The sequence below is a fragment of the Haliotis rufescens genome, unplaced genomic scaffold, assembly GCF_023055435.1.
Source record: "Haliotis rufescens isolate VD_foot unplaced genomic scaffold, xgHalRufe1.0.p SCAF_6, whole genome shotgun sequence".
Classification (NCBI taxonomy): Eukaryota; Metazoa; Mollusca; class Gastropoda; order Lepetellida; family Haliotidae; genus Haliotis; species Haliotis rufescens.
This window is the reverse complement of record NW_025964334.1, coordinates 13,993,321-14,017,055: the sequence shown is the minus strand read 5'-3', so window position 1 is coordinate 14,017,055 and position 23,735 is coordinate 13,993,321. Positions and strand designations below refer to the sequence as shown.

Here is a 23,735-nt window from a genome sequence, read left to right as displayed (position 1 = left end):
TTTAACCAGTAAATACAAATCACGTGGTTATTTTAATTCACGTGCTGCTAAATTTATAACAAATGTGAATATTTAATTATAGCTACGCTTATCGTATTTCATTGTTAATTGTGGGAGTTGCGACAGTCGTATACACTTCACAGATCATGTTGTTAAATAGGACTATATAAGGACTTGGTCTGTGGGTCTCCTTTTCCCACAGCGTTCATATACCCTATGGCTATCGTGAACCAATGTTAGAGTATTGGAGTTATACGGTGCTGGGATTTCATCGAAAAAAATACACTGTCCAAGAAAAATAAATTATTGTTCAGATTGTTGAAAAAAAGAAAGAAATTGTCAGCCACACAAAATACATTAATTGTTGCAAGATGTTTTTTCTCATAAAAAAAAGCATTCAGGCTCATTGTTTTAATTTAAGAATATAAATTAAAAATGTCCGGTCCCTTATGATCATCTTAACTCAAAGAAATTGCTTTGTTGAACGGAACCTGCAGGAATCCACCATCAGATGTATGAGCAATGCAATTATTATTCTACAATATACAGGAACTATAAGGCGCTGATGTTCACTGTGGCTTCCCATACAGGTGCCAGGATGGTCGTGGGTTCGAATCCCAAACCCGTCCTGATCATGAGTTTTGATTTGCAATCTATTTGTACGCGAGTTAAATTAAATATATATATATATATTGAAAACTCTTAACCAAAGATATAAAAATAGCACATATCCTGTATTTACTCTTCGTTGTTATGTCTTCAGGATTTACTTAGGATGCATAATTGATTTTTACTCGCGAACTTTCTTCAAGATTTGTGTGTGTGTGGATATGTACATGTATATAGAGGTTATCACGCGAGTGTGTTTGGGGGTGGTAAATATCCTGCATTAGGAATAAACATTGTTTTTAGCGAGCCTTGGCGAGCTAATAACATAGTGTTTATTCCTAATACAGGATATTTACCATCCCCAAACACACAAGCGTGATAACCTCTTTATCATATAATGTCATTCTTTAATTCTGTGCATCAAAATCGCTTTCCCTCTCTCACAAACATTACCGAAACATTGCGAGTTTTCCTGGAATGCGCGCATTAATATTTAGTCCGTCACAGGGTAAGTGATGTGTCAGTCGGACAGTGACACTAGCCAATATAGTTCCAACAAAAAACTGTTTCTTATACAGTGGCGAAGCAACTTATACGCAAAACAACCGTTGTTTTTAATTGCCTTTCGCGGCAATCCATCGGTCTGTCCGCTAGAGTAACTGCCCTTTGCCAAAGGGAAGCTACTCTAACCCTAGTCTATGAGACGTCACGGCCACGGTCAGACGTTGTTGACAGTCGGTCTGTCCTGTCATTACGTTAAGAAGTGTAGTCAGATGTACACACAGCGACAAAACGAAACAAGGTAACAATTCAAACATATTTCGGCCAAATCCAACTATTTTAATATGTGGAGAAGGTTTTAAGCCGCAGAGGTCTACAGGCACAGATATGGCTACTGATCCCGCTTGGCTAGGCCTCGTGCCCTCGCAAAATTGTTTCAAAATTTATATCTCCAAAGTTGCCAAAACTTAAAAAATGCCTTAGCTACGTCACAGTTAGACACTGATTCTCAGTATATTAGACTGTTCTTTTGATAATGATAGCAATTATCCCTGTAGTTTACCCAGATTCCCGATGGTTAATTCTGACTCGATCGCCGAATGACGAGGGCGACGCCATGTTTGTTTATAAACAGTGAAAGTAGTCCTACTTGACCTTTGATATTTGCATCTCTATCCGCATATGACCCCAACGGATATCGTTTTTATCCGTTTGCTTTATCCTGCCGAGAAACCTACCCATTATATGATAAATAGATGTATGTCAAATATATACAATATCAATGCACGAACGAAATGCCTTTCAAAGACTTGAATATCAATGAATACATGAATTTCAATCCAGGTAATTCTCTTTTTAATCGATGATGTAATTGGGAAAACCCCAGTTTATTTTCCCTGTCACAAAAGAGATAATTGTCTCAGATAAGATTTGTGGTAAGGAAGATAACGTTCGATAGGTTTAAGACAACTTTGAGAATAGCTGAGACAGGTTCGAGAATGGGCCGCCAGCTGCTTCTATTACTTCTGATAACAATGGATTTTATTGTTTTTGTTTGTCAGTTTGAAAAATATGACTCATTATTTCACTTAATTCATAGGACAGATAATATGCAGGTGCCACATATGGCTGAAACATCCAACTTCCTGTAGTTATTGACCGAGTACGAAATCGGGTCCACCGGAAGCGTCCGTTACATCTCAGACATATTCATCAATAGATACTGGGGTACGAGTCTTGTGTTCCGGGTGGTACGGGAACCAGCGCGCAGGAACTTCAGTTCTGAGGCTGAGTCTGAGCTGGAACTCCACAAACTTCTTGTACGTCTGAGCTGGAGCTCCACACACTTCATGTACGTCTGAGCTGGAACTCCACACACTTCTTGTACGCCTGAGCTGGAGCTCCACACACTTCTTGTACGTCTGAGCAGGAGCTCCACACACTTCATGTACGTCTCTGCTGGAGCTCCACACACTTCTTGTACGTCTGAGCTGGAGCTCCACATACTTCATGTACGTCTGAGCTGGAACTCCACACACTTCATGTACGTCTGAGCTGGAGCTCCACACACTTCTTGTACGTCTGAGCTGGAGCTCCACACACTTCTTGTACGTCTGAGCTGGAGCTCCACACACTACATGTACCAAGCTCCTCACAGCGATAGTACGTTCCCGGAGCTCTCTATACTATCGCTGCCACCAGTCAAAACTCCCCACTGTGAATAGGTGGCCACAACCATGCTTGGAGTTGAACTCGCAACCGAATGACCGTTATGTTTACAAACAAGTGACGACTGTCGTGACGCCGAATACACTTATCGCTGCTAAATTACTTTCTTCGTTTGTCAATTTGAATTTCTGTTTCATTAAAACTATCGTGTTATTGATATAGTAAGAATGTAAGGGAGAAGTTGGTTGATTTTCCGTTAGTCTGCAATCTCGAACCAATCTGATTATCAAAACAACAAAGTAAATTCATCTGGAAAACATGGTCAGTCGTAAACCTTTTCAAATTGAAATATGATGGCATTCCCAAAGACATAAACCAAAGTATAAACGTTACTACATATGGGGTTGGAGGGCAAATTTCAAGATTCTTGTAATGGCCGCGCCCACACTGGTGGCAGCGATGTTACCGAGAGTGTAACGAAGGTGTCACGCGCTGGGAAGGAGCTTGTACATGTACGTCTGAGCTGGAACTCCACACACTTCATGTACGTCTGAGCTGGAGCTCCACGCACTTCTTGTACGTCTGAGCTGGAGCTCCACACACTTCATATACGCCTGAGCTGGAGCTTCATTCACTTCATGTACGTCTGAGCAGGAGCTCCACACACTTCTTGTACGCCTGAGCTGGAGCTCCACACACTTCATGTACGTCTCTGCTGGAATTCCACACACTTCGTCTGAGCTGGCCCCGTTCCTCAAAGCGATCTTAACGCTACGACGATCGTAAACCTAGGTTAAAGTATGGGAATTACGTCCACCTTAGTGCTAAGATCGCTTTGTGTCACGGGGCCCTGAGCTGGAACTCCACACACTTCATGTACGCCTGAACTGGAACTCCACACACTTCATGTACGTCTGGGGGTGGTGTGTGTGTGTGTGTGTGGTTGAATTATACCACATTGTAATTCGATCATTGTTTCGTTTCTCGTGTTGTCATTATACAAACCTTTTGGCGTTATAATAACAGGTCATATGGTGAGGCTTGGACAAATGAGATTGTAAACAATGTTGGTAAGACGCAGAGCTCCAGATAACTTTTTGAGCGATTGAGTGTTTACTCTTGGGTTTCTATTTTAATTGGGTTATCACATTTTTTATCGGATAACCAATATTTTTTCACTCATCCATCATCACTCTATTTGTTTTTTACCAAAATAAGTGAACATTTTAAGATTTAAAAAAATGAAATAATGTGTTAGATGTATATTTACGGTTCTAAATATATAGGCTTGACTCAGGCAGTAAATTAGCTCCTAATTGTGTTTCCGAAATTAGCTCCCTTGTACCCCATGCTGAAAAAGCTTTATTGGGTATTGATGCGTGCTGTTTTTATATATTAAAGTTTTTCTATTAATGCATGCGTTTCTGTACGCAAGATAATTGAAAGTAATTGGGTTTTGAATAGTTTTTGGGAGTATTTTACGCAAATAAGCAGCCTATCTGTAGCATACTAAGCTTTGGTCTCATCGCCTGTTTAAATCCAATTATGGTGGGGGGAGAGGGGGTGGTAAATGGCGCGTGGGATCCTATGTTTCTATATCTTTTCTCAGTGTAACAAAAATAAGTTTAGGATTTCATTTCGGCACCATTATTTTGTGGGCATACCGCAAATCCTCTGTCGTGAATAAATGCCGTATGTTAAAGTATGGGAGTTACAATCATCTTAGCGCTAAGATTGCTTTGTGGGACAGGGCCCAGGTCTCGGGACGTTTAGAAATAAATAAAAGCGGGAGTTTATTCAAGGATTAATTCAAGGATGTATGATAATTCCTATATTTATTGACGAGATTTAAAAAATACATAACCGATAGTAATACGGGATACACCATCGAGCATTTACCGGTGTGCAACCACCACACAAATGATTGCTGCCATGCATATAAATCAAGAACACTAAACCCAGCATCAGTTATAAATATAATTTTCCCCTAGCTATTTTCTTCTATAAAACCAGATATTCACCAAAAGTTAAGTGTTAAAACATTTTTGCTGCACTGCATGACTGAAATACCACACGTTAAGAACAGATAATGTAATCAGTATTTTTTCGCGGTTGAAGAAATTCTCTTGTGAACTTGACAGCAAGAGTTAGCTCCCCGGAAGTTATCGGAGCTTTGACAAACTCAAAGCGGTGTGTGTGTGCTTTCCGCAAAGATATTTAAGTAAATTCAATATCTATCGACAAGATGAGTAGAGAACGTTATCACCCCCTAGCCAGAAGTGAGTATGAAGTACCAGCTGGTAAATATAAATAATTTGAATGCCAAGATTGCCTTTAGAACCTATTTACACATGTATGTATCCTACTTTCGTGTGGAGGTTGTCAGTCAGAAAGGGTCGAGAAACGCGAGGTGCAGGGAGGCCTAAATGCTTTAATGCTAAAAGGGCTAAATGATCGCGAGCATGGAGACGAAAATGACTTTCTGAGAATTACTCAGTTTATCACCCAGGGCGAAGTTTCAAAGATCTCAGATTTCTACAGAGAATATTTCTTGTTGACTTGTCATTAGGATAGATCATATATTTTAACAAGTCCTAATGTTTTCTAAATCGAAGGTTGAATGTTTCGAAAGTAATTTTGATTTCCGCAAAGCAAGTGGCCAGGTTTAAAGGTACATTTGTGTACAACATCTACAACTGTAGTTGATAAGTATAATTAATGTTATATATTGACAAGGAGATTTGATAATTGCACTTTGACCATTATTGACAGTTAGACTGTTGAGTCTCAATGTTCCATGTTCCTCAGTCTGTGGAAAAGTTTGGACTGTTGAATAATCATGATAAATCAACTGCAAGTTTATCTTTGATGAAAAAAGTGTTTTTTATATATATAATTATATCATAATTATGATAATGATCTATACACCTACATACGGATATTAAGAGGTTATCACACAAGTGTGTTTTGTGATGGGAAATATCCTCACATCAAACACAGTGTTTATCGAGTTTAAATTCTCTCCGAATGCATTCCTTGCACTGGAAACACGATCTCCTGAGAAACCACTGGACCGGATAAGCTGAAACTTCACATGCTTGTGCCCACAAATCACTGCCAATAATGACACCTGAATTTGTTCAAGAGGTTCCAATCCGATTTTCAATATGGACCCAACAACAGCCATATTGAAAAATCTTTCTGTGGCCAGTACAGTGGTAGTAAAATTAGGTATTTGGTTGTTTTTTTTGTGGGATTCAACACATATGTTCTGATTTTGCACAAAAAAACCAACTTTGTCCATTTTTTGGCCATACTCTTAGTCTTAAATTCTCTCAGAATGCAGCCTTGGCTCATGACACTTATCCTCGGAGGGAGCAGAACTTTGGCATGTATCATTGTATGTTTCATATTTTCTTCGAATCATTTGATTTTAGTGTTAGTATTTTGTGCTTGGTATTTATGAAGATATTGATATGATTCTATTGACTACAGGTGAGATACTGCGCCATGGAACTATTTTTGTATACATGTTATAACTGACGTTTCAAAACTTCTTTAAAGCTTACACAGGGCCTCTGTCGTCTAAGGCGCAGTTGTGTCCCTTTGGCCTATGATCATGGGTTCTTTTCCCAGTTCGCTGTGATTATGTTTCTAGTTTTGTCAGCACCATATTTTCACTCGTGGGTTTCATCAAAGTGATTAACATGTGGGACCTGGATCACTTCAAGCCTTCCTCCCAAATTAAGTTAACCCAACCTGAGATAACTGGAATATTGTTAAGAGCAGCTTAAATCCAACTCACTCACGTCAATAGTGAATAGACATATGCTATTGATAGTTATGCCAGAAAACAACAAACAGAGAATACCTGAGGTTGTTAAATTGTGGAAGTGGGAGGTTCCTTGATAGCTCACTAATCCTGCTAATGCAATAACATTGGAGTCGCCAGATAAAATACTGTAGCAAGGACTCAATGATCTATCTTTACATGCTTCATGCCAATAATTGGTAATATGACAAATACCGCAAACAAAACAATTGCAAAACTGCATTCAAAGCCCTTTTTGTTTTTGTTTACAGGCAAACAACCAGTGGATCGACACTTGAGTCGCGATGATATCACAAATCAAGGCCGCTATCTGCTCAATACCTTCATCCATGAGCGTATGCGTCAGGATGGTATACAGCAAGCACCTGCCCTGGATGAACTACAGGAACCGGGCACTCCTTGTGGTAAGTGGATTTGTCCTCCAAAATAGGAAATATACAAAAAGACATTTTTATGATAGTGGGACCAGCTTTTGCCCAGTAGAGGACATAACGTGTACGCGAGATGGGTCTCGCGTACAAGTGACCACCTGAGAGGGGTCATTCGTATGCGTGACGGTCTGTCAGTGGACCATGGATTTCTGCATGTTGCACACAAATGTCTCTACAAGTGTTATTTGTGAAAATAATAAAACAAAATTACGTAGAGTCATTGATCACCATCCTAGTTATCGTATGACATGAAAAAAATGTCATAAGAAAAATAATAAACTGTCAATTTGGGAGAAAAATGTGCAAAAATTGAGCAAAATGTTCTGTTTTTCACAGCGATTTTCTCCTATGTACATATTTTTCAGAAACTAACATGTAGTATTTTCAAAAAGCTTATTCATTGTAGAGTTAAAAAATATATGAATTATTTCACGCACACCAACTCACACCCATTTGCCATCGAGTTGAAATAGGGATAAAATGTATCTTTAGCTCACCTGACTGAATGTCATGTCAGCTTGTGTCACGGCCGGTTTGTCTGGCATTCATCTGGCGCTAGCATCTTCTCAGAAACTACTTAACCAATGAAGCTGAAACTTCACATTCTTGTTCCCACCAATGATGATACACCAATGTGTTCAAGAAGTTAAATATGGGGAAAAAATCTTGATGGCCATAACTCTGCCATTTATGTTCAAAATGTAATAGGGGTGGTCGGGTAGCCTAGTGGTTAAAGCGTTCGCTCGTCATGCTGAAGACCTTGGTTCAATTCCTAGGATGGGTACAATGTGTGAAGCCCATTTCTTGTGTCCCCAGCCGTGATATTGCTGGAATATTGCTCAAAGTTCTGATGTTTTGTTCAAATACTATACTACTACTATAAGTATATAGAAAACACCGATGATTGCTATTGGGGGAACACTTCTGTCATCTCACATCTCACAAGCTGATGTTTTCCCTGAAACAACACACTATACTCCAAAGTGACACATGGGTTTTTGAGTAAGTAATAACACAAACAGAGACAGGATCAACTCATTCGTGTCAGCTCTCGATCACTCGTGTTGGCTTATGACTTAGTGGCCAAGAACAAAGATCTGTCTTACATGGGAGGCTCTTTTCTGGACATGGTTACAAGCTTCAGTGACCATGACTATATCAAAGTTGTTGACATCTGTCAGTGAGTAGAATTCAGCGTTCCTGCTACAGTGTTTGTATTGTTATGGGCTTCTGTATGTTATGTCATTCTTGAACTGATTGAATAAAGACTCATGTGTGAGTAATGTTGCAGGCATCAAGAAAATTAGTAATCACAAACAGAGTTAAGTGAATTAAGATCGCAAAAAGCATAATAAAAATGCAGCATTATATTAATGGGAGCTACTAAGGGTCGTATTATTTGTGTCAATTTCATGCTCACATTAATTTCATGAATATCAGTAGTTAGTCATGTTATATGTGTCGCTCAACCATGTCAACACTATTTTCTGTTTTGGGGGGATATTTTGCGTTTTGACTTTGGCTTGACCTTTGCACTTTTACTGTGCTTAATACTCTCCAGCGGTAGAAACTAACTGTTTTAGTCCACTAGTCCTTATAATGATAACATCTTGCAAACCCCTTAAAAATGGCAAATTGGCAAGGACTACAGGAATAGTGCCAATTTCTAACGCTGTTCTCCGAATGCATTTCCTCTCAATGTAGGGGTGGTCAGGTAGTCTAGTGGTTAAAGCGTTCGCTCGTCACGCTGAAGACCCGGGTTTGATTCCCGACATTGGCACAATGTATGAAGCCCATTTCTGGTGTCCCCCGCCGTGATATTGCTTGAATATTGCTAAGAGCGGCGTAAACCCTCACTCACTCACTCACTCACTCACTCACTCACTCACTCACTCACTCACTCACTCACTCACTCACTCACTCACTCACTCACTCCTTTCAATGTAACTCCTTTCAATGTAACTCCTTTCAATGTAAACATTATCTCTTCAGAAATCACTGGATCAATGCTATGATTAATAGTATTTATGCAGAAATGTTTTTATAATCAATGGTAACAGCAACTTTTATTATTCATTGTGAGTCTTTGTTTTTTAAACGGTTGATTACAAAACCAGGTGAGCTACAGTATTGGTAATTTTTCAATGTCAACACTTTATTGATACAAATGTATGAATCCTGGTCATTGCAGATGTCACAAATGATATGTTGATGCTAAGTTTCCAGTCAATGACACCCCCACCATGAGGCACACTACCTGGCCATTATTGTGTAACTAGGGCGGTCGGGTAGCCCAGTGGTTAAAGTGTTCGCTCATCACGCCGAAGACCCGGGTTCGATTCCCGACATGGGTACAATGTGTGAAGCCCATTTCTGGTGTCCCCCGCCGTGATATTGCTGGAATATTGCTAAAAGCGGCGTCAAACCATACTCAGTCAGTCAGTTATTGTGTAACTGTGCCTTGTGTTCTCTCATGTTAGGAGTTTCAGACCCTGATATGTATTTGCTGGGAATGTGATGGTCAGTTATGAGCTGTATAAACAGACTGAAATGAAACATAGTGCTTGTATTGTTTCCACAGGCCCACCTATGCAACACACGACAGAGATAGCCCGGGCCTTGCGATGTATAGGCGACCAGTTGGATGGAGACGTTAGGCTACAGAAGTGAGATTTGCACCTTGTCTGAATCTTTTGGGGATTTCTTACATCACCAATGTGGCTTATTTGAAACCATTTACATAGCAATAAACAGATATTGATGTGAAGTAATATGGCTGATAGTAATGTATACCTTACTCTAATGGATTGAGGATGGTGTAGATTTCTGTCTTGAATGTGGTTGAAATAATGAATATTCCGTAGGTTAAAAGAAGACAATTATGTGTTCTTTGGCCAATCCTATACAGCTCTGTTCCATTTCTGTACAACTCCATTAAGAAATTTTCATCGTGACGATATAATCACCACAGAACACAAATTGTGACATTGATAATATAATCTTTTGGGTGTATATGCTTTGGGTGTTTCTCAGAAACGACAGCTATTCTTTTGCAATTGGAACTCGATTATTTTGTTTTGGGGATACAGATTAAAATATTTAGTCCGATACGATATGATACCCCTTTGCATTATAATCTTAGGACACCTCCATAGAAGGTCTCATTTATTTACCACCACCATTTTGAAATTTTGATTTGTACAAATGAAAACTCACACGGAACACGAACATTCGATGCTACTTACTTTTGGGTGTAGATTTCAAAATGGAGCTCCCCTATTAATCTACATTCATAACTTATCGTTATCAATTGTTTCCTGAGCATAGGTGGATCTAGGGGGGTCCAGATTTGCTCGTCGGAATGCTACACTCACTCACACTGAGAACGTAGCGACCTTGACACTGATGGGCTCAGTGTACCTGATGTAACCTTCAATTGAGGTGTCCTCACATAGAGAGTAATGGTATCAGAGGGAAAGATTTGATTGTATTGAGATGAAGGTGAATCATTATAGGAAGCCCACAATGTTTTATCGATCAGACTTTTACAAGACTGAAGATGTTATAGACTCATGAGTCCCACTCCTATTCTTCTCCAGCCTGATCAGCCAGGTCCCGCCGGACGCTCAGCGGAGCACATTTCTCAACGTAGCCCAGTCTATATTCAGCGATGGAGTGTTCAACTGGGGCAGGGTGGTGGCCCTCTTTTACTTTGCTTACAAGATGGCACTGAAGGTAGGACATGTGTCATTTTCTGCTTCCAGAGTTTCATGATTTCACACAGTTCTTATTGTTCAAGGTGTAACTGCTGGGTTCTTGCCCTGGTATTCAAATTCTGGGGTTTGTATCATGGACTAGTGGAACCTGCATCAAATAACCAGATGACCCCAAGTATGATTCTAGTCTGTCAGCACCACACACATACTGACAGCTTCACACAGAATGGAAAAGGCCTTAAATTTTGTAATTTGGCCTTTGGAAGACCTTGAGTTTGACAGTTTGGCCTTGAAAAGGCCTTGAATTTTGCAGTTTGGCCTTGAAAGGCTTTGAATTTGGCAATCTGGCATTAAAAGGCCTTGAATCTGTCAGTCCGGCCTCAAAAGGCCTTGAATTTGGCCGTCCGGCCTGGAAAAGGCTTTAAATTTGGCAGTCTGGCCTTAAAAAGACCTTGTGTTTGGCAGGCCGGCTTTAAAAGGCCTTGGATTTGGCAGTCCCGCCTGGAAAAGGCTTTAAATTTGGCACTCCGGCTCTGAAAAAACCTTGAATTTGAAGACCATAAAATGGCCTGAATAGTCTTTGTCATCTTCAAACCTTGTAAACCCTGCTGATAAATAAATATGTTACAGTTATGTCGGTCAAAGGAAGCTACAGCTAATGCTTGTTGTTGTGTTCCCCCAGGCCTTGGATAAGATACCTCTAGTCCGAGCTATCATCAACCTAGTGATAGACTTCCTGAGAGACAAAGTGGCACAGTGGATTATAGACAGAGGTGGCTGGGTAGGTATACAAGTAGCCAGGCTTACTGTAATCATTATTGATGAACATCTTTATAGTGGAACGTAGATGCTATATACATTCATTATAATGCCCCGGCACGAAGTGGGGCGGGGGATATAGCAACAGAGTTTGTCTTTATTTCTGCTTCTCAAAGGGGACAAACTTTCTCAAAAACTGTTTAAGTGAGAGAAATGAAATTTTACACACTGATCTTACTGGTCACGATCTCAAATTAGTTTGTAAATTGGTGTCTTAAATTCATTTTTTACAGAGTTATGGCCCTTGTTCCATGCTTTTCAACTTAGTGCATACTGTGTGCAATGGGTATTTTTTAGAAACTACTGAAGTTAGATGACTAAATGTTTGCATGCTTATCTCAGAGATACTTGTCAAGACTATGTTCGAAAATTGGAGTCATAATTTAATTTTACAGAATTACAGCCCTTGAACCATGTTACTTTGCTTAGTGCATAGTGGGTGCAATGGGGACAAGTTCTCTCAGAAACCACTGAAGTTACATGAGTGAAACTTTGCAAGCTCATCTCAGAGATACTTGTCAAGACTATGTTCGAAAATTGGAGTAAAGGCTGAGTTCGAGAATTGGTGTTGTAAATGATTTCTTTTACAGAGTTTGCCCCATGCTTTGCCCCATGCTTTGCAACTTAGTGCTTAGTAGGTGCAACGGGGACAACTTTTCTCAGGAACTACTAATGTTACATGAATGAAAGTTTGCATGCTTATCTAAGAAATACTGATCAAGACTAATTTCGAATTGGTGCCATAAATTATTTTTTTAAATAATAATAATAAGTCCATTTATACTGCGTCAGATTCCATTCACCAAGTTAATGCTCATGGCGCTACATAGTTTTAGCAGATAATGCTAATGAAGGAGTAGAGTTGATAGTGTTGTCTGTGAAGGTGTGTTTTCAGATGAGCCTTAAAGGATGAAAGCGATGGCGACTGCTTAAGATCAGATCGTAGTTTGTTCCATAGAGTTACCTCCCTTGCTACATGTTTTTATATTTTGAACATACGCAGTTACAGCCCTTGATCCATATTATTTTTACGACGTGCATAGTGTCTACAATGGGGATTAGTTTTCTCAGAAACTACTGAAGTTAGCTTATCTTAGAGATACTTATCAAGACTGAGTTTGAGATTTGGTGCCATAATTTTTTCTTTTCATCATTATCATTTCAATAAGTGCAACAACTTTTCACATTTTAGATCATTACAACAAATGAAAGCCACAAGAATGACCATATCTTTGATATTTCCTCTTCTTCATTTGCAGGAAGCCATTGTGGAATACTTCGGGACACCCAGCAAACAGGTTTTGCTTGTCCTTGGCGCCGGCGTGGTCATAAGTGGAGCCATCTACCTCTGGAAGGGCTGGCATTGATAGTTTCTGGCATTTTAGGTTTTTATTCAATTGCTGACTTAACTGTGTCCGACTGATTCCGTGTTTGTGTTTCCGTGACAGGTAGCTGTGGAATGTAGCCAGTCAATGGGAGTTTGTGTGTCTCCATGGTAACGATAAAGAGAAATCGAGTGTGTTGTCCTATTCATGAGAATTTTCAACAAATCTTGCATAATTGGATCCTCTTGTATTCTTATGTCTTTATTTGTTGTATTTATTTCAAGTTCCAGAATTGTTTTATTTGTAATGTTTAGAAGAATTGATGAAGATAAACATAGCGAGGGTCACATTACAATGAAGCTTCAGAACATTTAGTATGACATGAGCTGAGGGGGCACAGGTCGTCTAAAATGGTGTCATTCACTGTGTGTCCGTAGGAGTGCCAGAAACCTATGGTCGTGGGTTCGAATTCCAGATACGAATTATGATTCTAGGTTTGTCAGCACCATACCTGAGCTTGTGATTTTCACCCAAGTGGTAAACATCAAAGACCTGCATCACTTCGGGATTTCCTCCCACATGAAGCTGAAAATGAAGTAACTGAGATACAGCATCAAACCCAACTCACTCACTCACTCACTCACCGTAATAATAGTACGCCACTCATACGGTTCACGCTGTGTATACTCCAAGCAAGATATAATACCCAGGTCAACAGTTTGGAGCGAATTCTGAACTCCCTGATCTGACAAGTCAGTTGATATTCAGTATCTTGCCCTTTTATGGTTAAAACCTGTGGCAGTAATTATGTAGATTACGGTAGCACTTTGGTAATGATGCTATGACCACCAAGAATGTGGTATCCTAGATTAATAGACTTGGTGTTTGTAGCCTGTGATATTGTTTTGTGACCAAAGCTTGGCTGTCCTCACATGTTGTGATCAAATATGTGTTAAAATTTCTGTTGATAAATTTAGGTCAGTTTGTTGACAATGACTAGATGTGGACAGATTACATTGGTCATCTTGCTCATCCTATCCTTGTCAATTTTGAAAGGCCAATTATGCAGGATTTTGTAGACAATTATTCCCGTAGAGTATGATTCTCCCGATGCTGAGTGGACGAGTGTTGACACCCTGTGTTCAGTGCTTTTTGTTGAGATCTGCTTCATGGTCAGCCTCAGGCAACTCCACCATCATCAACATCAACACCAATGCCATTACAAACAGGGTTAGACCAACCGTTGGCAGAGATGCCAGCCATCCCTTTTGGCAGAATCAGTATGATATTTTGAACCAATTTGCGCCAGTATTATTAAGTGAAATATGTTACGCATTTGGCCCAAAATTAATTACCAGTATTTTAAAATAGAAACCTGTTGACCTTTCCACAGGCATTCTATCATACACAACAAACCAATAATCACTGATTTCACCTTGTGCAGTGAATGTTTGGGTGATTAAAGGGGAAGTGTACACGCAAAAATCCCTTTCTTTCTTTTTCTAAACAAAACGCAATTTTAGAATTAGTTAGTATCTGTGTTTAAAAATATAAACTCATTTTTTTCAAAGTGAAAGTAGGAAGCTCACAATAGTGTGAAAATGCTATGCCATTATGAAGCCTTTGTTTTTCGAGCTAAACAGGCCTGAGTTATCCCCCTTAGATTATGACGTAATTGGTGCCAATTCAACTGGGTCCCTGTCTATTCTCAACGCAAAAGATATCAAGTACCAGTTTGCGGTAAAACAACATGGCCTACGACACACTCCGGCGCAGTGGTGACTCAGCATAACACTATGCTGGCTGGCATCTGAGACGCTAGAATCACACACCTGTACCTACACCACGTGAAGCGGCTCTAACAAAGCATGATGACGTCATAATGTTTATCAATTGGCACCAATGACGTCAAATTGCAAGGGGCATAAGCCATGGTGTTTTTGTTCTGGAAATAGAACACTTGGTAAATGTGAAAAATATAAATCGTTTTAATGCAAAAAATAAGTTAATTAATTTTGTCTATGACACTACTAGGTTAACATCTTCAGTGTGGAAAAGAGTACAAGAAAATTAGGTTATTTTTCCGTGTGAACTTGCCCTTTAAAAAACATGTAAAAAAATACATTTTAATTTTATCAAAACTGTTTAATCATGCAAACTAACGAAAACTTCAAGTTTATTTTTAAATTACATTTTATTGATGCCTTTACTGGTATCCCAGATGTTCCATACTGCCAATTTCGGGTTGGCATCTTTGTCCTAGTCCAAGACTAGTGAATTCCTGAGACTAGTGAATTCCTGAGACTAGTGAAGCCCCGAGACTAGTGAAGCCAAGAGACTAGTGAATTCCTGAGACTAGTGAAGCCCAGAGACCAGTGAAGCCCCGAGACTAGTGAAACCCCGAGACTAGTAAAGCCAAGAGACTAGTGAATACCTGAGACTAGTGAAGCCCAGAGACTAGTGAATTCCTGAGACCAGTGAAGCCCCGAGACTAGTGAAGCCCAGAGACTAGTGAATTCCTGAGACCAGTTGTGTCCTACCAGTTCCATCATGTACATAAGCCACCATAATGAACTGTGAACTAGTTGGACTGAGTTCATGATGTCTAACCCTGACATTGCATCTTCATCATCATCTTCATCTTCATACTGAACACAGGGATTTATTTATTTCTGACAATACTCTTGTTTCCTCATGTACGCAGACTGTTCTGGTCTTGTGGGTGTTCAGTGTGGTACTGGATTGAAGAAGTGTGAATTTACCCATGGCAATAGCTGAACACATGCTTACCACAGATGTGTCTGTGAGAGCGTCCTCGACATCTCCAGGGCTCACATGTTGGTAAACTTATGGTCAGCAGAAACAGCAGCATGGTAATAGGCAGGCAAAGAACACTAATCATTTACAACAGTTTTATTTTGGTTTAAAGCAACAATTACTATCGTACTTTAATTCACATTTACAAAACTTTCTGAATTCCCGAATTTCCCAATGTTGTGTATCCTATGTCTAAAGACAAACTGAAATTACAACGACACATTGTGGTCGACACGTGGCAATTGCATGTTTTTTATGCTTTTAGATCTATATCCGTGAAGTTAAGCAGTGTGTGTGCGAACAGAAACGAACAGAACGAAATGTTCGGAAACATAGCATACTTCAGAAAAATGAGAGAAACTAGCATACATACAACCTGTGATGACAATATCCTTTTGTCCACTCACATTAAACCCAGGACCCATATCTGTGGTTCTCAAATTACCCGGCCCAGTCGTCTAAGGCGCCGCGATTCGCTGTGCAGAGTTGCCTCCCTTGGGCACGCCAGAAACCTATGATTGTGGGTTGGAATCCTGGTTCACCCCTATTATGTTTCTAGGTTTGTCAGCACCATACCCGTGCTCGTCGGTTTCACCGAAGTGGCAAACTTCTGAGACCTGCATCACTTCGGTCTTTCCTCCCACATTAAGCTGACACGCCGTGATATAACTGGAATAATGTTAAAAGCAACGTTAAGCCCAACTCACTCAACTCACTCAAATTACCCACCCTTGATTTTCATTAGCCAATTTGATTTGCTATGCTACTCAGTCTAACAGACCAATCAGAACGCAAGTAACAAACCAGCTTCAGTGTTGGGTAGGCGATATCAACAACATGATTACGATAGAGATTTTAGAAATTCAACATTGAAAACCTGACTGACACACAAAGAAAGCTCTCAAAAATCCTTTTGATGGAAAGGTTGTCTTCATAGCCTTTAAAACTGGCGGTGGAAAGTCCTTCCTTGACCCATTTTTCTTATCTCAACGTTTGTTGGTCGGTAAAGTCTTAATGAACATCAAGGGCAGGTAATTTGACATCGCGACAACCACGGGAGTGGATGCAGAGGTTTGTAAGTTTACTGAAATGCGAGCCCTAGAGATGTGGATGGTGGTAGTGGTGGTGGTGTTTGAAGTGATGGTTTCCTTAAGATGGAGTAGGAAGACTGGCCGATTGACTTCCTGGGGTTGTTGAACGCTGAATCATGTCATTAACAGGTTACATCCATCCCATTGTGAAAAAGACTTCATTCAAACGTGTGTTTGTGAAATTTCTCCTGCTGTTTGACTTTATACACAAACTTACAGTGTATGGCAGCTCATTCCAAGAATGTCAATTTTCCATTTCCACAGAAGCAAGGCTCAGAATGAAGGGCTTAAGTCAATGTACATGGACGTATATGACAAACATGGATGTATTTGATGAACATTGACATATCTGATGAACAGTATTTGAGGAATGTGGACATGTTCAGTGAATGTGGATGTATTCTTGGAACATGCTCATAGGTCATGAATACAGACTACCGTATTCGACGTAATAAGCGCCCAGGGCTAGGGGGCTCTTATTAGAGTTAAAAGATAAATTTCGTGGTTTATGCTGACAGTCTTAAATGTTTATGTACGACAGATACATTTTTCCAGAATTTATTTGCCCATAATTAAGGGTGCATATAACTCACGAGTGCGTATTATACGCGAATAAATAAGTCTTGTGTACATTGATCAATCGGAAGGGGTGCTAATTCGGTTTGTTCACAAGCCAATATATTAGCAAATATCGCCGTGAGTGCTTATTAGAGCGGGGCGCTTATTACGTCGAATATGATCACTGAACATGGACAAGAAACAGACCTCCAGCTTGGTAACCATGGTAATGCATAAACATGTGAGGGGACGTTAGTGTTTAATTGCTGTATGCAAGGGTCATGCTAATATTTACGCATTCATTTTGCTCAGGATTATTTTTTTATGTTGTTTTGGACATAGTGTTTCTTCACAAGAGAGCTAGCGACTCAAGTTAATAGTACTGTTTCAGGCAACCCTTCATTTTACTCATATTTCATAATAACGTGTAGCATAATTCTTCTGTAGATGGATTCCCTGTTTTTGTGACTCTGAACCCTTGTTCTCTTGAAGTTCTGTAACCATGGTAATGAATTGTGTTGATTATATTATATCTTTTGTAATAGCGACCCTCCAGTGATTGTAAAACGTCAGAAAGTGCTTTAAGTTTCATTTCAGTTGATGTTGTGTGAGAAACATGTATAATCATTGGTTCATACTTTGACATCTTCTAGAGACTCAGTAGATGCGGGGGGGGGGGGGGGGGGCAGTCGTCTAAGGCGCCGCGATTCGCTGTGCAGAGTTGCATCCCTTGGCCACGCAAGAAACCTATGATTGTGAGTTCGAATCCCGGTTCGCCCCGATTATGTTTCAAGGTTTGTCAGCACCATACCCATGCTCGTGGGTTTCACCGAAGTGGTAAATGTCTGAGACCTACATCACTTCGGGCTTTCCTCCCTCACTAAGCTGACACACCGTGATATAACTGGAATAATGTTAAAAGCGGCGTTAAACCCAACTCACTCACTCAGTAGATGCCTGTGTTTGTTTTCTACTTAAATGAGATAATGTTTACATGTAGCTCTGTGTAATATGTGTAACAGGGTTGGTGAATATGCAGCCTCATGATCAAGCTGACATCCACCATCACAAGAGAAATTTCTTTGGTGTGCTTCATCAAAATGTCAGTAGATATATCCTTGATTCTAAACATCGATAGAGATGTCAGAGTCACAATGTCAGAAGGAGATCCTTGATTCACAATGACAGTAGATATCTTTTGATTCTAAACATCGGTAGATATGTCAGATTCACAATGTCAGATATAGTTGATTCTAGACATCAGTAGAGATATCCCCATTTCACAATGTCAGATATTGATTCTAAAATATCAGACGTGTCAGTCTGTGTGTATTAGCTTCAGTCCTGCTGTGTGTTTGTTGTGTTGCAACTAGAGCTGGGACGGGTAACTCCAGTACTCGGGTCGGGTGGGTCCTGAGTAGGACCCGGGTACCCACATGACTACCCAGACCCGTGGTTAGTCACGTGACATATGGTTTAATGACATTAACAATAAAACTCAATGCTTACACTACAGGTATAGCTAATGTTCACATTTCTTTCTCACTATGCAAGCATTCGTTCTGCATTTTATATGTTCAAGTAAGGATAAAGCATCTATCAACTGCAGATTATACATGATCAGATTGTTTTATACATGTATCTATATAGTTTTGGCCAGGGCTGCAGTAAAGCAATTCCCATTCAGACATTTTGTACCCAACTCTTGAGACCTATAGCGGGTATCAGGGTAGGGCCGGGTAGTAGGGTGGCGGGTACCCGGGTAGTAAATTTGGACTCGTCCAAGACCTAGTTGCTACATATTGAACATATGTGTTTCTTAAAATCAAAATTTGTTGATGTTAGTAAGTGCAATATATCGCCTGCATTGTGTGTTATCAGTACCGCCACAGGGATGTTCATCAATATTAATTTTATTGTTATCCATGTAACCTTTGTTTTTATATGATAAAGCTTTGATTTTTGTTAACAGGACGTCCCAATGTATGTGGCATTATAATAGATGGTAATGTGTAGTTCTTCCAACGGAAAGGAAAGAATGGATTCTTATTCAAGGGACATAACTCTTGTGTGACAAAACTCCTCACACCAAACAAAGATATTTGTAGTATGTAGAAAGTAATGTACAAGTACTGCCAGGAGTTTGTACAGGGTGTTTTTTTTATCAAATGCGTGTTGTCAAGAGAGACAATTATTCAAACTTCGTCTCTTGTGATCACATGATTGTCATATTGTTGGGGTAGCTAGTCTCATTCTGTTTTTGATAATATATACACCTTGAACAGGTTAAGCACCAGTCCTTTTACAGTGTATATTAGGAAGAGAATTTATGGATGTCAGTTTCTTTATTATGAGGAACACAATGTTTTGGAGTATATACTTGCTCCTCCATCAGGTGAATAAATGCTATGAGGCAGAGAACATGTATATAGACTTGTAAGCACCTGTCTATGTTCTTGTATACCAAGGAGTGGCAGGGTAGTCTGGTGGTTAAAGCATTTGCTCGTCACGCCAAAGACCGGGTTCGATTCCAGACATGGGTACAATGTGTGAAGCCCATTTCTGGTCTGCCCTGCCGTGATATTGCTGGAACATTGCTAATTGCGGCGTGAAACCAAACTCACTCACTCATGTATTCCAAACTTCCATGTGACTTTTAGAAATATCTACATATATAACATTGACATTATTTTGAAACCACCATACCTGATGACAAGTTGACAAAAACACACTGTAAGATTCTCCAGACACACTTTGAAAACGCACATTTGAATATTCGTAATTTTTTAAAAATGGCCACAAAAATCAATTTGTGTGTATTTAGGCTTGAGATAGTCGAACACAACAATGTGGTCGTACATGTTCCAATTTAATTTAATTTGTGTTTTGAGATTGCTTGAGCACAGAAACACATCTTGTCACTTTGAGTTACCATGTATTGGGTGGTTTCATTGAGGGAGCATCTGAAAGGGGATAAGTTACAAAGGATGTTATTTTATAATCAATTTTGGTTTCTCTATTTCAATATACCGATGTCAATTTGTGAACAAAAATAATTGTTTCACCAGAAAATTACAGGATACAATTTTTGAAAATGGTTATTTTACAGTGGTGCTCATTCAAAAAATATATTGTCCAAGAAAATGCTGAAAAAAATAATTATGCTTCAAATTGTTTAAAAAAAGAAATTGTCACCCACAAAAATTACATTGTTGCAAGATATAATTTTAAAAGAAATAGTTAGACTCAAAGATTTGATTTAAGAAATATCTGGTTTTACAGATGCAATGTCCAGTCTAGATACATAATCCCAACCCCCACCAATATCAATGGTAGGTCCCTTAGACTAGGCTTGTAGCCAAACTGACGGTAGCATGACAGTGGGTGAAAACCCAGCAAGTCATTATATATTCCCTGCTTGAACATCACCATGGCAGCAAGGCCAGGGCTCTGTTCCACAAAGCGATCTAAGTGCCAAGTTTTTCATAACTCCCATTCTTTATCATAGGCTTACGACCATCTCAGCTCTAAGGTCGCTTTGTGGAACGGGACCCTGGACGTGTAGATTGGATCACTGACATATCTCCATGTATAGGGGGGCACGGGTGGCCCAGTCGTGTAAGGCGCCGCGATTCGCTGTGCAGAGTTGCGTCCCTTGGGCACCCCAGAAACCTATGATTGTGGGTTGGAATCCCGGTTCGCCCCGATTATGTTTCTAGGTTTGTCAGCACCATACCCATGCTCGTGGGTTTCACCGAAGTGGTAAACGTCTGAGACCTGCATCACTTCGGGCTTTCCTCCCACATTAAGCTGACACGCCGTGATATAACTGGAATACTGTTAAAAGCTGCGTTAAACCCAACTCACTCACTCAATCTCCATGTGTAACTGTTGTTGTAACACCTCACTGTAAAAGAAGCCCTGTGGACATTACAGGTAAGAACAGGTCCCCTATGCTGGTCAGCTAAATATATACAGTAGGGAGGCTCTGTGACCTGATTGATTGTGTGTCATCCTACCTGGACAGCATGGATCGTTGCTCATTATATCAGTCACTGGATCGTCTGTTATTTACAGGCTGCCATCATATAGCTGGAATATTGCGGAGTAAGTTGTAAAACCAAATACACATACAAGTGGGTCGTAGTGCATGGTGTTAGTATAGCATGACGCACAGTACCTCCATATATCTCCTTATATGATTGCTCTATCCTCAATAGCAACGAGATTTGTACCCAGGGAATTATCAATACCTTTTTATATATTCATTACCCAAGAAGTGTCTGTAGCCTTAAATTGCTGTATTTAAATGTTGAAGTTTTGCGTGTTATTATTTTCATTTAATGCATTTGTAGCAACACATGATCAACATAAGACAGCTGTGTTTATATGATTTTACAGATGACCTGCCTTGTTGATCTTATTGACTGGGGCATGGGGGCAATTTGCTGTAAGTTGCCTCCCTTAGTTTCACCATGATCTGCTGATTGCAGATTTATACTGATTATGATCCGTGGTTTGAAAGAATCAAGGACATGCTTGTGGCTTTTAAGTGGTAAATTCCCACAACCGCCCATCTTCCTGAGGCAAGAGAGGTAACTGACTATAAAAGTCCAGTTTCCACCCTTGCCGAACTAGGCTGGTATTATGGAGTTACATTTTGGCTGGGCTCACGAGTCTATGCATAGTCCAATCACAATCGCGCTACGAAATTGAAATCCGGTTCGTAAACTGTTGTGCAGATTTCGGTCGATTGCAGGATTTGCAAAGCATGTGCACCACCAACTTGTTGTTAACAGATATTTTCCAAATCTTGTCATGTTTTTAATCAAGGTGCTCATGTGATTTGATACATTTTGCGATGTAAGACTCGTTTTATCACAATATAGACCTTGATTATCGCCACTGTTTTGTTTGGAGCAAATGCAAGTGATATGAGAGGTGGAATCTGATTGGTCTATAGGAAAGGCTTAGAAGGGACATAACTCGTAATAGCCACTGGTGGCGCTATGATAGAGTCCAGGAATTCCAGCCTTGTTCGGCAAGGGTGGAAACTGGACTTTTAAAGTCTGTTAACTCTCTTGCCTCGGGAAGATGACAACCACCATCTCTTTAAGCTTCCTCCCACTTTAATCCAACATGTAGTGATATAACTGAAATAATATTCAAAGCAGCTAAAAACCCAAGTTACTGTAAACGGGGAACACAGATGGCGCTGGTGCTTTACCCTGGAGCTGATGTCACCACGTGTACCCCCTGAACTTCTTTGTAACTCTTCAATGATAAGAGAATCCCAAATATGCTACTCAAAGGAAGTTAAGCAACACCTGGATGCTCTTTAACTTCTTTTGAGTAGTATATATGTTTTTCTGATTGTTTGGTTCACTGCAACTTACTATTTATGACACTTGGGGAATAAAACATTCACTTTGAGAACAGTTCTTTGTTCCTCCACCAAGTCGGTGGCATAGATTGCCCAGTTACCTAAGGCACCGCAATTTGGCACACTAGAAACCTTTGATCGTGGGTTTGAATCCTGGTTCGCCTCGATTATGTTTCTAGGTTTGTCAGCACCATTCTGGTGCTTGTGGGTTTCACCAAAGTGGTAAACATCTCAGACCTGCATCACTTCGGGCTTTCCTCCCTCATAAAACTGACATGCCATGATAAAACTGAAATACTGTTCAAAGCGGCAGTAAACCCAACTCACTCACTCACTCACCCTTCCCCTCTGTCTGAAAAAGCACAAGACAGATCAGTAGGGTAAATTGCCCTTTGATTTGTCCATGAAAACAACTTAATTGGTTTTTTTCTACACTAACAATGTCTTCAAGCGATACTTTTCTCGTTTGAAACAAATGTTCCAAAAATTGTATTCTGATTCATTTTGTCCACCTACCCAATTGTTTTCTTAATGGTTCGTAACCTAAGTCAAAACAATGGAAGACCTTGCAGGCTGTAATGATACAGCTGTAATGTGGCTGAATGACAAAAAACATTTCTCACTTTGAGGGAGACATTAGATATAGCATTAGCACCAGTGAAGGCAACATTCCTTGCTTCAAAACCTGTTTGCAGAAGAAAATATCTGTTCTGAGTAACTTCTTGCTTATATTCATATACACCAATTTGGTGGTGTTTGTTACTTAATGTTTGTTTAAGGATGCAATATTATCCTTACACTTAATAGGGTTATTCTTATCTCATATCTGATTAGACCTATCAAAGTGGAGTGGTATATTTGGTGGAAATTGAAACCTGACTTGTTTATCTCTGTGTGGAGATGTTTTGCTGGAACCTTCATAGTGTAGTTCCTACTTGAAGACTGATACTGTTTGGGCCCACGTGCACAAAGGGGTCGCACTGTT

At 39.9% G+C, this 23,735-nt stretch overlaps 1 protein-coding gene across 2 annotated transcripts; it reads left to right on the top strand.

The window, feature by feature from the left end:
- The first annotated feature begins 4,935 nt into the window (after nt 1–4,935).
- On the top strand, nt 4,936–14,640 carry LOC124135449 (apoptosis regulator BAX-like). Of its 2 annotated transcripts, none has more exons than XM_046500788.2 (6): nt 4,936–5,057; nt 6,862–7,014; nt 9,623–9,707; nt 10,641–10,776; nt 11,440–11,538; nt 12,836–14,640. In XM_046500788.2, exons 1-6 carry the CDS (start codon nt 5,024–5,026, stop codon nt 12,941–12,943), a joined length of 615 nt encoding a protein of 204 aa, XP_046356744.1. In that variant the 5' UTR covers nt 4,936–5,023; the 3' UTR covers nt 12,944–14,640. The 2 variants fall into 2 exon arrangements, with proteins under 2 accessions (XP_046356744.1, XP_046356743.1); XM_046500787.2 differs by having other exon boundaries at nt 4,951–5,078.
- The last annotated feature ends 9,095 nt before the right edge of the window (nt 14,641–23,735 follow it).